The sequence below is a fragment of the Coenobita brevimanus genome, chromosome 76, assembly GCF_032717465.1.
Source record: "Coenobita brevimanus isolate Jiangsu-jjx chromosome 76, ASM3271746v2, whole genome shotgun sequence".
NCBI lineage: Eukaryota > Metazoa > Arthropoda > Malacostraca > Decapoda > Coenobitidae > Coenobita > Coenobita brevimanus.
Genome location: NC_137029.1, coordinates 23089070 through 23102626, shown reverse-complemented (window position 1 = coordinate 23102626; position 13557 = coordinate 23089070). Strand labels below are relative to the sequence as shown.

The window sequence follows — 13557 nt, the reverse complement described above, 5'->3', positions numbered from 1 at the left end:
ATGGGACATAAAAGACTAAAATAAATGCAAAATAACCATAAAATTAGGTTTTAGAGGTGAGTTTATACAATATTAAACATTCTGGGTACTTACAACAAGTCCCTGGCTCCTGGACTGGTACTTAAGGACCCTAACTCAGAGAAATACCTCCCTACTGCACATGCATAGCACCTAATACCTATTCACACCAATAAGGGACATAAAAGAGTGAAATGAGGTGTTAGAGGTAAGTACAGTATGGAAAATACAGTACAGTACAATATGAAACATTCTGGGTACTTACAGCAAAATCCATGGCCATCTCGATGAATAACCGCCTCCTTTCAGACTCTGACAGTAAGAAGGATTTCCTGAAGCACTTTCAGTACACTGTTCATGAAGTCTTGCACTGAACTTAGTCATTTGCACTCAGAAGTCCGTTGTCTTAACACTGCGCACTCTTGTCTTTCTTATGCTCCATTGTAACTTTATGAAATAAGTGTTGCACTCTGCACTTAAAGTCTTTGCACTCATAAATCCATTTGCTAAACATAACACACTCTAGTTAAATTTAGCTACATTGAAAGTCTATTAAATCACTGTTTTTCTTTCACTGCACAACACTAAATTCCTGTGTGGTCTAGTGGAGAAGTTCTTGCCATTTAATCACTGTCAGAGTCTGAGAGTAGCACATGGAGGTGACGTAGGGGTGCGTCGCTGGGTCATGGTGAAGGCATACCCACTGCAGATGACTCTGAAGATAGGCGCAAACTCATGTTGAGTGGTGACTCCACCGTGGCTGATGCGCTGGGCTGTGGCTCGGAGCATGAGGGTCTGTCTTGGGGAGGCAACAGAGTGGAGCCAGGGCTGGGCACAGCGGGGGTCACGGGCCTGAAAAAGCTGTCAATCGTTGATTGACACAAGGAACGATGATTCTGACGATTAATGATGCGCTGCCTGAAAGCATGCACTTTCTCCACAAGTCCCAAGGGCCCCATCTCCCTGTCGCAGTCCTTGTGTTCCAGGTAGTCCAGAATGAATTCTAGGTGTTCCCGGAGTGCGCTCAACTTGGGGATGGCTGGAGTAGTGTCCTGCTGAGAGGAGTCTGCATCATTGTCGCTGTCCTCATCGGAATCTTCAAGCTGGGTACTGACACCTGCAACTTAAGATGCGATCTCGATATCAGAGAGGGCCTGATACCCAGGATCGCCCTCATCGTCATCCAACCACTCACACGCTTCGTCCACATCAACATCCTCCCCATGCGCACGTAGCCATGCATGGAAGTCATCCACGTCGAAACCTAGGAAATCGTGCTCCACATCCGTTCCAAGAAGCAGACGAGACCAACCATTTTCTAGAGTCTTGACAGGGATTTCCTTCCATGCACTGGCCCAGTTGTAAATGGCAGACTTGATGTTGTAGCGGCAAAGGTTTTCCAAAGTCCGCTGGCCTCGCGTGTCCCGTCCCTCCCTGCGCTCGTCCTCGAGAACAACCATCACCTCGTCCAGGAACTTCCGTTGGTATAGCCGCTTTGTTGCCACGATCACTCCTTGGTCCATTGGTTGGATGAGAGCAGTAGTATTAGGTGGCAGAAACATGCACCTAATGCGGCCATTCTCAGCCACCAAGTCCTTGTTGCATGGGTGGGCAGTTGCATTGTTGAGAAGGAGGGCCTTTACCTGGTTGCGTGGGATTCCCAGTTTCTCCATTTGGTAACATATGACCTCCTTGACGAAATGGCGGTGGAACCAGTCTTTGAAGATGTGGGCTGTGAACCATGCCTTCAAGGAATGGTACCAAACGACAGGAAGGACATCCATCACCCCACGAAGACACCGAGGCTGCTTTGCACGGCCAACAATAACGGGCTTAAGCCGGTGCATGCCGTTAGCATTAGCACAACACAAAGCAGATATCCTTTGCTTGGAGAGCTTGCGGCCAGGTACACGCTTCTCCGTCTCCTCGGCTAGAGTGTTCTCAGGCATAGAGCGATAGAATAAACCAGTTTCGTCAGCGTTGTAGACTTGACCGAGTGTGAGGCCCTCCCTGTCGATCAAGCCCTTCACCTTGTGCCGAAACTCCTTTACTTCATCCTCATTAGCGTCCAAAGCTTCGCCATGAGACTTAGGGTTGGTAAGGCCATGTTGTAACTTGAACGCGAAGAGCCAACCCTCGGATGCCTTGAAGTCTAAGGCGTCGTGAAGCCTTGCGAACGTCTCAGCGGCAGCCTTCAGCTCCGTGCCACGCTCCATCACACCAGCAGCACATTGCTGTTGATACCAAATCAACGTGGAATGGTCGACTTCAGCATACTTGGGAGTAAACATCATCTTCCTCTCCACGTTGCATTTGCTTTTCGACGAGAAGTCAGCCGTGTACTGCATGAGTTTGTCTCAGGATCTCTTGATATCAGACAAAGTAGATCAGGCCAGGTTGAACTCACGAAGGATGCGTGACGAAGACCATCCCACATCTACTTTCTCCAATATCTCCCTCTTCTTCTCCAGAGTCAAAACCACTCTCTTCCTCTTCTCAGGTGGCGGGGCCATCATCACACACACGAAGAAGAGGCACGAGAGCAGCAGGAGAGCCTGCAGCAGGTAAGGCACCACCACAAATGCGAGCACGTGGGCAACCATGACGACAAGCGTGCACTCACGACAAGAGACAGACGGTAAGTGGGGAAGATGCAGGGGCGCACTAGTGCACGTTGGAGGAATGATGCACCAAAACAAAGCTGTCCGCGTGCGCCAAGTTCAAATTACGGGCGGGAAAAAGTCAGATTTTTTTTGAATTTTTTTGCGGTTTTCGGACCATTTTGGGAATATTGGATCCCGGGATGATAATGTCCAGTAAGTGGGGATGTCTGGAAAGTGGGCGTCCATATAGTACGGAGATTACTGTATATACATATATATGTATATATATAGATTTATATATATTTATATATATATATTTATATACTGTATACTTTTTTTTTAATTAACGGAACAGTGGAAGGAAAAATAAATGAATAAAAAAAACTAATCCATACACCAGATTACTGGTGTCCTCTCTTAATAAAATATCTGTAACAGTTAGACTTGAACAGCTGTAGGTTGAAGTTTTGAGGGAAACAACTCTTGGGAAGCGAGTTCCAGAGTGATGCTGTTTGGAGAATGAAAGAATTCTGATAGGCAGATGTTCTGCAATATGGTAATGTGACAGTCCAGTCATGAGCGCTACCAGATGCCCGTGTAGCATGAGGGAAGGCATGGAGAGGTTTCACAATGGACGCAACTTTGTCTGAGCATTTGCTATAAAAATATCTGTAAAATAATGTAAGGGAGGCAACATTCCTTCTTATTTGTAGCGGAGGTAGTTTATTAGTAATAACAGGGTTATTAATAATTCTGACAGCTTTGTTCTGAATTTTGTCCAGTTGTTTTAATGCAACCTCTCCACATCCATTCCACAAGGGTGAGCAGTATTCAATCTGAGAGCACACATGACTCTTATAAAGTATAGCTAACTGCTCATCATTGAAGAAGTTATGGACTCTGTACAATAATCCAAGCTTCTTTGAGGCAGTTTTAGCAAGTGATCTGACATGACAGGTCCAGCTGAGGGCTTTGTTAAGTGAGACACCGAGAATTTCAATACTTTTGGGGATGGGAATATTTGTAGCATTGAAGGTAATATATGAATCTGGCAATACCTGTGTATTAGTAAATTGTATACATTTAGTTTTACTAGCATTATATGAGGCAAGGTTGTTTTGTCCCCATTCACTGATCATAGATAAGTCTTGATTTATGGAGATGGCTGTACTGAGTTGGGAGTTAAAGTATCAGACTTTGTAAATGGGTGTCTGAGTGTGAACGAACTATGAAGAGTTGAGTCATCTGCATAGGAATGGATGGGATTGTGGGTGACAGATAGGAGATAATTACTGTAATGTGAACCAGGAACAGGGTTGGCGCCAGAACTGATCCCTGTGGCATGCCGGCGTTAATTGAGTGGAAATTGGAATATACGTCATCTGCTTTTACTCTTTATTTTTCTGTTACTGAGATATGAGGAAATTAAAGGAACAAAAGACTTTAGTCCATAGCAAGGGAGTTTGGACAACAAGGAACGATGCCATACTCTGTCGAAAGCCTACTGCATGAGTACATTCAATCCTTGTAAATCGTGTGTTCATAAATCTCGGATTCGTAAATCACGGCTAGGTGGCCGTCAGAGTGCCGGCAACCTTAAATCACTGTTAAGTCACGAAAATCGTGGATCTAGGCACCCAAGTGGGCCTTTTCCGAGGAGAACCGTGAACCGCGGCATTCAAACTGAAAATCACGACCCAACAACCAATAACCGCGCGTCCCTGGTGGCATATGTGCATACTAATGCCGCCATGTTGTTGTTGTTCTTGTCCCGCCAGTCCGCACACTACAGATTGTCGCTGTGGAGTACGAGAGTTACCTGCCTTTTTTGTGCAACTTCCCCCTGCCTCCTACCTGCCATTGCCTCTCCCAACCCCCCAATGAAGCGCTCTAAGCAGTATGGCCTCAAGAAGCTGCCGCAGTTGTTGTACAGTCAACGTTTGGAGCTAATTTGTCGTGTTGAGAGGCGAGAGAAGTTTTCAAATCAGGTGAAAGAGTTTGGGAAGAACAAGTGCTGAGAGGTTCTGAGTTCATCCCAACACCACCCCACTCCATTCACTTAAGCAATTTCGTCATAGGATTAAGGTGAGATCCCTTAATAGATGCACTGAATATTCCTAAATTTGTATGATTGTGTTTGATGGTGCCTAGATAGGTGTAGGTAGAGTGGTGTGAGGGTGAGTTGGCCAAAGTGCAGACCCAAATTAATTTTTCATGTAAGAGTTATTATTCATAAATCACGGAATTCATAAATCACGGCAGTGGTCCAGACCCAAATTGCTGCAATTTACGAAGATTGACTGTATATCTATATCTGTCTATCTGTCTGTCTATCTATCTATCTATCTAGACATGTACAGTATCTATCTATTTATCTATCTAGCTATATATATATATATATATATATATATATATATATGTATTTGTGTATATGTATATATATATATATATATATATATATATATATATATATATATATATATATATATCATAGGGGCATTTGTCTTCTTAGTATAATAGGAAAAGTGTATGGTAGGGTACTTATTGGCAGAGTTAGAGAAAGAACAGAGAAATTAGTTGGAGAAGAACAGGGAGGCTTTAGGAAGGGAAGAGGTTGTGTAGATCAGATATTCATTCTTAGATCTTTAGTGGAAAAGTTTCTAGAGAAGGGAAAGAAGTTGGATGCGGCTTTCATGGATTTGGAGAAAGCATATGACAGGGTGGATAGACAGGGATTGTGGAAAGTGTTAAGAATATATGGAGTAGATGGGAAGTTGTTGAATGCTGTGAAGAGTATGTACGATGATGCGAAGGTTGCAGTGTGTGTGGATGGTGAACTAAGTGAATTTTTCTCTTTGAAAGTTGGGTTGAAACAGGGATGTGTCATGTCTCCATGGTTGTTCAATCTGTGCATGGATGGGGTAATAAAAGAGGTACAAGGTAGGGTAGTGGATGTTGGAGTGGCCTTGGTGAGAGAGGATAGTGTTTGGAAACTCCCTGTACTGTTGTTTGCAGACGATACTGTGTTGTTGAGTGAAGACGAAGGGGAGCTGCAAGGCTTGGTGGTTGAGTTTGGGAGAGTGTGTAAGAAACAGAATCTAAAGGTGAATGTAGGGAAGAGTAAAGTGATGGTCTTTGAGAGAGGTGAAGTCAGTGAATGTACAGTGAGGTTGGATGGTGAGGAATTGGAAAATGTGAGTACGTTTAAGTACGTGGGTAGTGTGATGAGTAAGGATGGAGGTTTGGAGGGTGAAGTGCTTGAAAGGGTACAGCAGGGAAGAAAGGTTGCTGGTTCTTTGAAAGCAGTGATAAGAAACAGGGAAGTGAGCATGGAAGTGAAAAAGTTACAACATGACAGTATTGTGATACCAACTCTAACGTATGGAAGTGAAGCTTGGACGTTGTTGGAAGGACACGAGTCAAGAGTGAGAGCAGTGAAAATGAGTTATTTAAGAGGAGCCTTTGGAGTCACATGGAGAGACAGGCTGACGAATGAGGATATAAAGGAGCATTGTGGTGTGGATGTGGATGTGATAGGAAGCGTTATGAGGAACACACTGAGGTGGTTTGGCCATGTGTAGAGGATGGAGGGTGAAAGACTGACGAAGAAAGTTTATGTGAGTGAGGTGGAGGGGGGAAGAGGGAGGGGGAGGCCGAGGATGAGATGGAGGGATGGGGTGGAGAGGTATATGAGAGAGGGGGGGTGTGAGTTGGGAGCAGGGCAGTGAAATGGCTGGGGACAGGGCGACTTGGTGGCGATTTGTTTGTGGCCACCCCAAACGGTATTGAGGCGTCTGGCAATAGATATATATATATATATATATATATATATATATACTGTACACAGCATTGCCAGGTGCCTTAATTCTTTAAGGGGTGGCCACAAACAAATTGCCTCAAGGTCACTGTGTCCCCCGCCATTTCACTGCCTTCCCCGCGGCTCATACCCTCCTCTCTCATATATATACCCTATATAAGAAGGTCAAGCTGTGTGTGTATGTTTGTCTGTGCATTTGTTTACTTTTTTCACAAGAATGGTAGTAGATATCATCCTAATTCTTTTTTGAAGTAGGTCAGAGTAAGTCCTTGGAAAGTTAGAAAAATACCAATTAAATATTTTGACTATCATATGCGACACAATGGTGCAAAATTGTCAGAAATCATGACGCGTGAAAATTATTTCGTTGACATTTTGGTCAGAATTTGTCATTTTGGGCTTAATAACAGTAGGAAACAAGGATAATGGTATTTGCAAACATTTTGTGATGGAAAGGCCATTAGTTAGTTCTGCAAATCTTTGCGGGGAAGCACGTGGAGAGAGAAAGAGAGAGAGAGAGCACCAGATCCCATAATCCCATTAGTGGTGACCATTTGTCGAGAGAGAGAGAGAGAGCACCAGATGCCATAATCCCATAAGTGTTGGCCATTTGTCTTTGAGTTTGTTGTTTTACGGGGAGGGGCACTAACCCTCAGCCAACCAGCTTGTTGCCACGTAAGGAATACATATGGGTAGGTTATATAGTTACCACCCAGCCATTAGGTAACCAAGGTTGATGCATGCAAGCATGTTGTAGCCTTTATTAACAAAACGAAATGATAATTACTTATATGATATTTGGAAGTGAAAATAAATTTGCAGTCAAGAAGGTCGGAGTGGGGTGAGAGGTAGGTGTGGTAAAATGGTAGAGCATGAAATTGGTAATCCAAAGAACACACTTTATTGGTGATGCTATACAGAATACAATTTGACTTCCACAGTTCTAGATTTACTGCATCTCCATAGACTCAATATGTCTATCTATCTATCTATTGCCAGACGCCTCAATCCCGTTTGGGGTGGCAACAAACAAAACGCCTCCAAGTCGCCCTGTCCCCCGCCATTTCACTCCCCTGCTCCCAACTCACACCCCCCTCTCTCATATACCTCTCCACCCCATCTCTCCATCTCATCCTCGGCCTCCCCCTCCCTCTTTCCCCCTCCACCTCACTCACATACACTCTCTTCGTCAATCTTTCACCCTCCATCCTCTCCACATGGCCAAACCACCTCAGTGTGTTCCTCATAACACTTCCTATCACATCCACATCAACACCACAACGCTCCTTTATATCCTCATTCGTCAGCCTGTCTCTCCATGTGACTCCACAGGCTCCTCTTAAATAACTCATTTCCACGGCTCTCACTCTTGACTTGTGTCCTTCCAACAACGTCCAAGCTTCACTTCCGTACGTTAGAGTTGGTATCACAATACCGTCATGTAGTAACTTTTTCACTTCCATGCTCACTTCCCTGTTTCTTATCACTGCTTTCAAAGAACCAGCAACCTTTCTTCCCTGCTGTACCCTTTCAAGCACTTCACCCTCCAAACCTCCATCCTTACTCATCACACTACCCAAGTACTTAAACGTACTCACATTTTCCAATTCCTCACCATCCAACCTCGCTGTACATTCACTGACTTCACCTCTCTCAAAGACCATCACTTTACTCTTCCCTACATTCACCTTTAGATTCCGTTTCTTACACACTCTCTCAAACTCATCCACCAAGCCTTGCAGCTCCCCTTCGTCTTCACTCAACAACACAGTATCATCTGCAAACAACAGTACAGGGAGTTTCCAAACACCATCCTCTCTCACCAGGGCCACTCCAACATCCACTACCCTACCTTGTACCTCTTTTATTACCCCATCCATGTACAGATTGAACAACCATGGAGACATGACACATCCCTGTTTCAAACCAGCTTTCAAAGAGAAAAATTCACTTAGTTCACCATCCACACGCACTGCAGCCTTCGCACCATCGTACATACTCTTCACAGCATTCAACAACTTCCCATCTACTCCATATATTCTTAACACTTTCCACAATCCCTGTCTATCCACCCTGTCATATGCTTTCTCCAAATCCATGAAAGCCGCATACAACTTCTTTCCCTTCTCTAGAAACTTTTCCACTAAAGATCTGAGAATGAATATCTGATCTACACAACCTCTTCCCTTCCTAAAGCCTCCCTGTTCTTCTCCAACTAATTTCTCTGTTCTTTCTCTAAATCTGTCAATAAGTATCCTACCATACACTTTTCCTATTATACTAAGATGACAAATGCCCCTATGATTACCACACACTTCTTTTTCCCCTTTTCCTTTGTACAAGGGAATAATTATACCTGACTTCCAATCCTCCGGGACTCTACCTTCCTCCCAGGCCAATCTGCACATCTTCCACATCCATTCTACTACTATCTCTCCCCCATGCTTCAGCATTTCACCACACACTCCATCAATTCTTGGGACTTTCCCTGATTTAACTTTCTTCATTGCTTCCACAACTTCTATCCTACTGATTTCTTCCTGTCTTCTCACCTCCCTCCTTCTCCCAGCCATTTCCCAGCCACTATACTCAATATGTGACCTAGTGATAACTCCCGATGCCTTATGTTACCACAATTCTATTTTCAATGTACAGTATTGTATGTACTGTACTAAAGTATGTACTCTGTCAATAAATATGTAAGGAGTGAAGTGCATAATGTGTATGCATACGGGTCAGCCCACTGAACCTCTCAGAGTGTATTCCTAGATCTGAACTTGAGGGTGCTTAGAAAGAATTATCACTTACTAGTCCTGTGTTTTCAGATTATATAACATTGTGTTAATATATATAATGATGGTAACCAGCTAACAACAGCATACTCTAATTATGAAGCAGTCTTTTCATGTATATATCATATTCTTTTTCTTTTGCAGGTTATGGTCTATTTCAGTATATTTTGATAATTGTAGGAGGATTTGCAAATGCAAGTGATGCCATCGAGATCTTGTGTGTGTCCATTCTTATGCCAGCAGCAGAATGTGACCTACATATGACATCAGAAGAGAAAGGATGGCTGTCTTCAATGGTCTTTGTTGGTAAGAATACTCTTGGTTTAAGAAATTCATGAAAACGTTATATCATTTACATTGTAGTCAGTTGCTGTGCATATACATTAACTCAGACTAGTATTTGCCTCATTTTTTTCTTATAACAAATTACAGTAGACCCTTGCCTTAATGGACCTCAATATACCAGATATCGAATTTAACAAACACTACGAAGGCCACCAAACTTCCCTCGGCTGTAATGAACATTGTCCATTAAATGGGGTGCAGTGGGGTGCAATACGTGTTTCCTACCCTTTTACTCCATCCTGGCCTGAAATTGTCCTATCCCATCATGATTGCTGAGTTGTAGTAACAGACTGTAGTAATACTGTACATGCCATGAAGAAGTGCTATGACAAGGTTGTTAAATAAAGCTGCGAAAGGGAGAAATTTTGGGCTGCATTATTGTAAAATGGGTATTCATATATAGTACTAGAATATGCTATTGCTCTCATTCATTTTCAGATGTGTTTGAAATTCCACATCGGGAGGGACTGTTGGATATAATGGTTTATCGGCTTTATTGGATCAGGCATCTTCCCATTTAGTCCATTATAGCAAGGGTCTCTTGTACTTGGATTCATATTAATCTTTATCTGTGTGTGTGTGTGTGTGTGTGTGTGTGTGTGTGTGTGTGTGTGTGTGTGTGTGTATTTACCTAATTGCGATATACAGGAAATGAGCTACACTCGTGGGGTCCCGTCTCTGTTTCTCAATAAGTCAAATTTAGCTTTAAACTCGTTTAAGTTTTTAGACTGGACAGTCTCTTTGTCCAGGCTATTCCACAGGTCTATACATCTATAAGGAAAACTATATTTCTTGATATCCTTCAAGCAGCTTGGTTTCTTCAGTTTCATTCCGTGTCCTCATGTTACTCTCTTATCCCATTAAAACAGATCTTCTTTGTCAATTTTATTTACTCCCACCCTGGTCCTGAACACTGCAATCATGTCTCCTCTCTTTCTTCTTTCTTCTAAGGAAGGCGAATCCAGCTTTTCCAGCCTCTCTCTGTACGATAGATCTGCCAGACTGGGGACCATTTTGGTTGCTGTTCTTTGTTTGCTCTCAATCTTGTTTATATCTTTCTTTTTGTGTGGGGACCACACTACTGCTGCATATTCTAACCTGGGGTGAATCATGGCCACTATAAATTTTTTCATCATCTCCTCATCCATATAATGAAAAGCTACGCTTATATTAGTCAAGAGTTTATACGTCTCTCTAACTGCCTTGTTAATGTGTTTTTCAGGTGACAAACTGTCTTGGACCAGCACTCCCAAATCTTTCTCTTCTCTCATTTTTGTGATAAATTCATTACCCAACAAATAGTTCAGTGATGGCCTCCTGGTACTTTTACCCATTACCAATATTTTATATTTCTTTGCATTAAATTTCATATCCCACATCCAGCTCCAATCATGTATCCTATCCAGATCCACCTGCAGCATTTTACAATCCTCCTCAACCTCTACCTTCCTCAGGATCTTTGCATCATCAGCAAACAGACTTACATAACTGTTCACTCCATCTGCCATATCATTTACATAAATCAGGAACATTACTGGCGCCAACACCGAGCCCTGTGGGACTCCACTTGTTACTTCCCTCCATCCAGACATCCCATCCTTTATTACTGTCCTCATTTGTCTGTCTCTCAAAAAGTCTCTCATCCATTCCAGGAGGTTCCCCTTCAGTCCTCCTATATGCTCTAGTTTCCACATTAGTCTCTTATGGGGTACCTTGTCGAAGGCCTTCTCCAAATCTAAATACACACAATCCACCCAGCCATCTCTCTCTTGTACCACGTTGATCGCTCTTGAGTAAAAACTCAACAAGTTGGAAACACATGACCTTCCACTTCTAAATCCAAACTGGCTATCAGCCAAAATATTCATCTCTTCCAGATATTTTATCCATCTATGTTTCAGAATTCTTTTGCACAACTTTGCGAGTATGCTGGTTAGAGACACTGGTCTATAATTCAGGGATTCTTCCTGTTTCCTCCTTTATAAACTGGTACCACATTTGCCCCCTTCCATTTTTGAGGCATTTTCCCCTCTTCCAGAGAACACACAATTAAATTGTGAATCTTATCCACCAGTTGTTTTCTGCATTCCTTCAGTATCCAATTAGAGATTCCATCTGGTCCTGGGGCTTTCCTTACATCTTGAGTTTCCAGTATTTTATACACTTCCTGTACTTCCACTTTTATATCTTTTATTACTACATTTCTAGTCACTCCCTCTCCTTCTACAAACTCCTTTTCATTAGTGAAAACTGATTGGAAACATTTGTTCATTATTTCTGCTTGCATTGCTGCATCTTTATAGACCTTTCCTTCTACTTTCAAGTTGGTGATTCCTTCCTTTTGTTCCAGTTTGCCATTAACAAATCTATAAAACAGTTTGGGTTCATCCATACATTTATCTATTTTATCTTTTTCAAAATTCCTTTCTTCCTCTCTACCTATTCTTGTGTATTCATTTCTAGTTCTCTTCCTTTGTTCTCTTGTTACCTCTCTTTCTCCAGTAGTTCCACACCGTGTCTCTCTCCTTTTTTTTGCTATCATACACCTTCTATTAAACCACTCCTTTTTCCTGTTTTCATTCCCCCATACTCTTGGCACAAATTTTTCCACCCCCAAATTATAGAAGCCTAGAAAAATATCCCACTTCCTCTATATCTCTCTTGTTTCACTGAATTTTCTCCAATCTGCATTTTCTAAAAATTTTCTCAATCCTGCAAAGTTTGCTTTCCCAAAGTTGTATCTTCCCTGCCTGTAAAGCTCATCTCTTGGCTCCACATTCCCTGTTATCATCTGGAACTCAGTGACCACATGATCACGTTTTACAATAGGACACAGATATTTCAAGGATTCTATTACATTGGGTTCTTTGGTAAACAGTAAGTCTAGTCTTGCTGGTGTGTCCTTGCCTTGGAACTATGTCTCTTCTTTAACTCATTGCGTCATCACATTGTTCATTGTTATATTTAATAATATAGTACCCCATGAATCGTCGCTGCCTCCTGAGTCCCATTCCTCCCAGTTCACCTCTTTGCAATTGAAGTCACTCATTAAAATTATATTGTTGCTTTTCTCAATCATTTTCTGTAAATAACCAGCCATGTCTGACAGCATTTACTGGCATTCATCATCACTCCATGCTCTTGTCTTAGGGGGAACATACACTACGGCCTTATCTCTCTTGTTATTCTCTCCAGTTTGTGTGTGTGTGTGTGTGTGTGTGTGTGTGTGTGTGTGTGTGTTCTTATCTAATTGTATTTTTACAGGACTAAGTCAGCCTCATTGTGTCCTGTCTTTTAATACTGTTTTATCGTATTTTTCTTTAAAATCATGAACATTTTTGGCATGCACGACTTCTTCCGGTAATATATTCCATTGATCTCTTTCCCTGTTTGGGAAAGCTAAATTCTCTCACGTTTTTCTTTAGTCTTTTCTTATATAATATTGTGCTGTGTCCTCTTGCAGATGACTCTCTAGGTACTATGTACCATATTCATTAATGTCAATATTTTCATCTCCTCCAACATATTTATATAGCATGATCATATCACCTCATTTTCTTCTCTCTTCTAATCTTGGTATTTGTAGAATATCAAGTCTTTCTTCATATTCTAATGTTGGTAATTGTAGCTTATCATGTCTTTCCTCATAGCTAAGATCTCTCGGGCTCGGCACCCATCTTGCGGCTGCTCTTTGTACCTTCTCAATTTTCTCAACGAGCTTTTTCAAGTGTGGGTTCCATTCTACCGCTGCATATTCAAGCGTTGGTCTTATGAATGATGTAATTACTTCTTTAACACTTCCTCATTGATTTATGTAAAGGCTACTCTCATATTTGCCAAAAGGATATACATGTTCCTTACTTTTTCATTTATATGGTCTTCTGGTGATAGTCCATTATTGATAATTACTCCCAAATCTTTCTATTTGTCAGATACTTATATACTGTTGCTCCGTAGTTTATAGTTCCAGTCAGGCCTCTTT

General features: G+C 42.1%; 1 protein-coding gene across 3 annotated transcripts in view; it reads left to right on the top strand.

Moving 5' to 3' along the window:
* LOC145408285 (synaptic vesicle glycoprotein 2C-like) overlaps nucleotides 1-13557 on the top strand; it is a 359002-nt gene that overhangs the window by 173213 nt on the left and 172232 nt on the right. For all 3 annotated transcript variants that reach the window (XM_080279056.1, XM_080279057.1, XM_080279055.1), the window contains exon 3: nucleotides 9375-9536. In XM_080279056.1, coding sequence (XP_080135182.1) covers nucleotides 9375-9536 — 162 coding nt within the window. The remainder of the gene's footprint in view (nucleotides 1-9374; nucleotides 9537-13557) is intronic.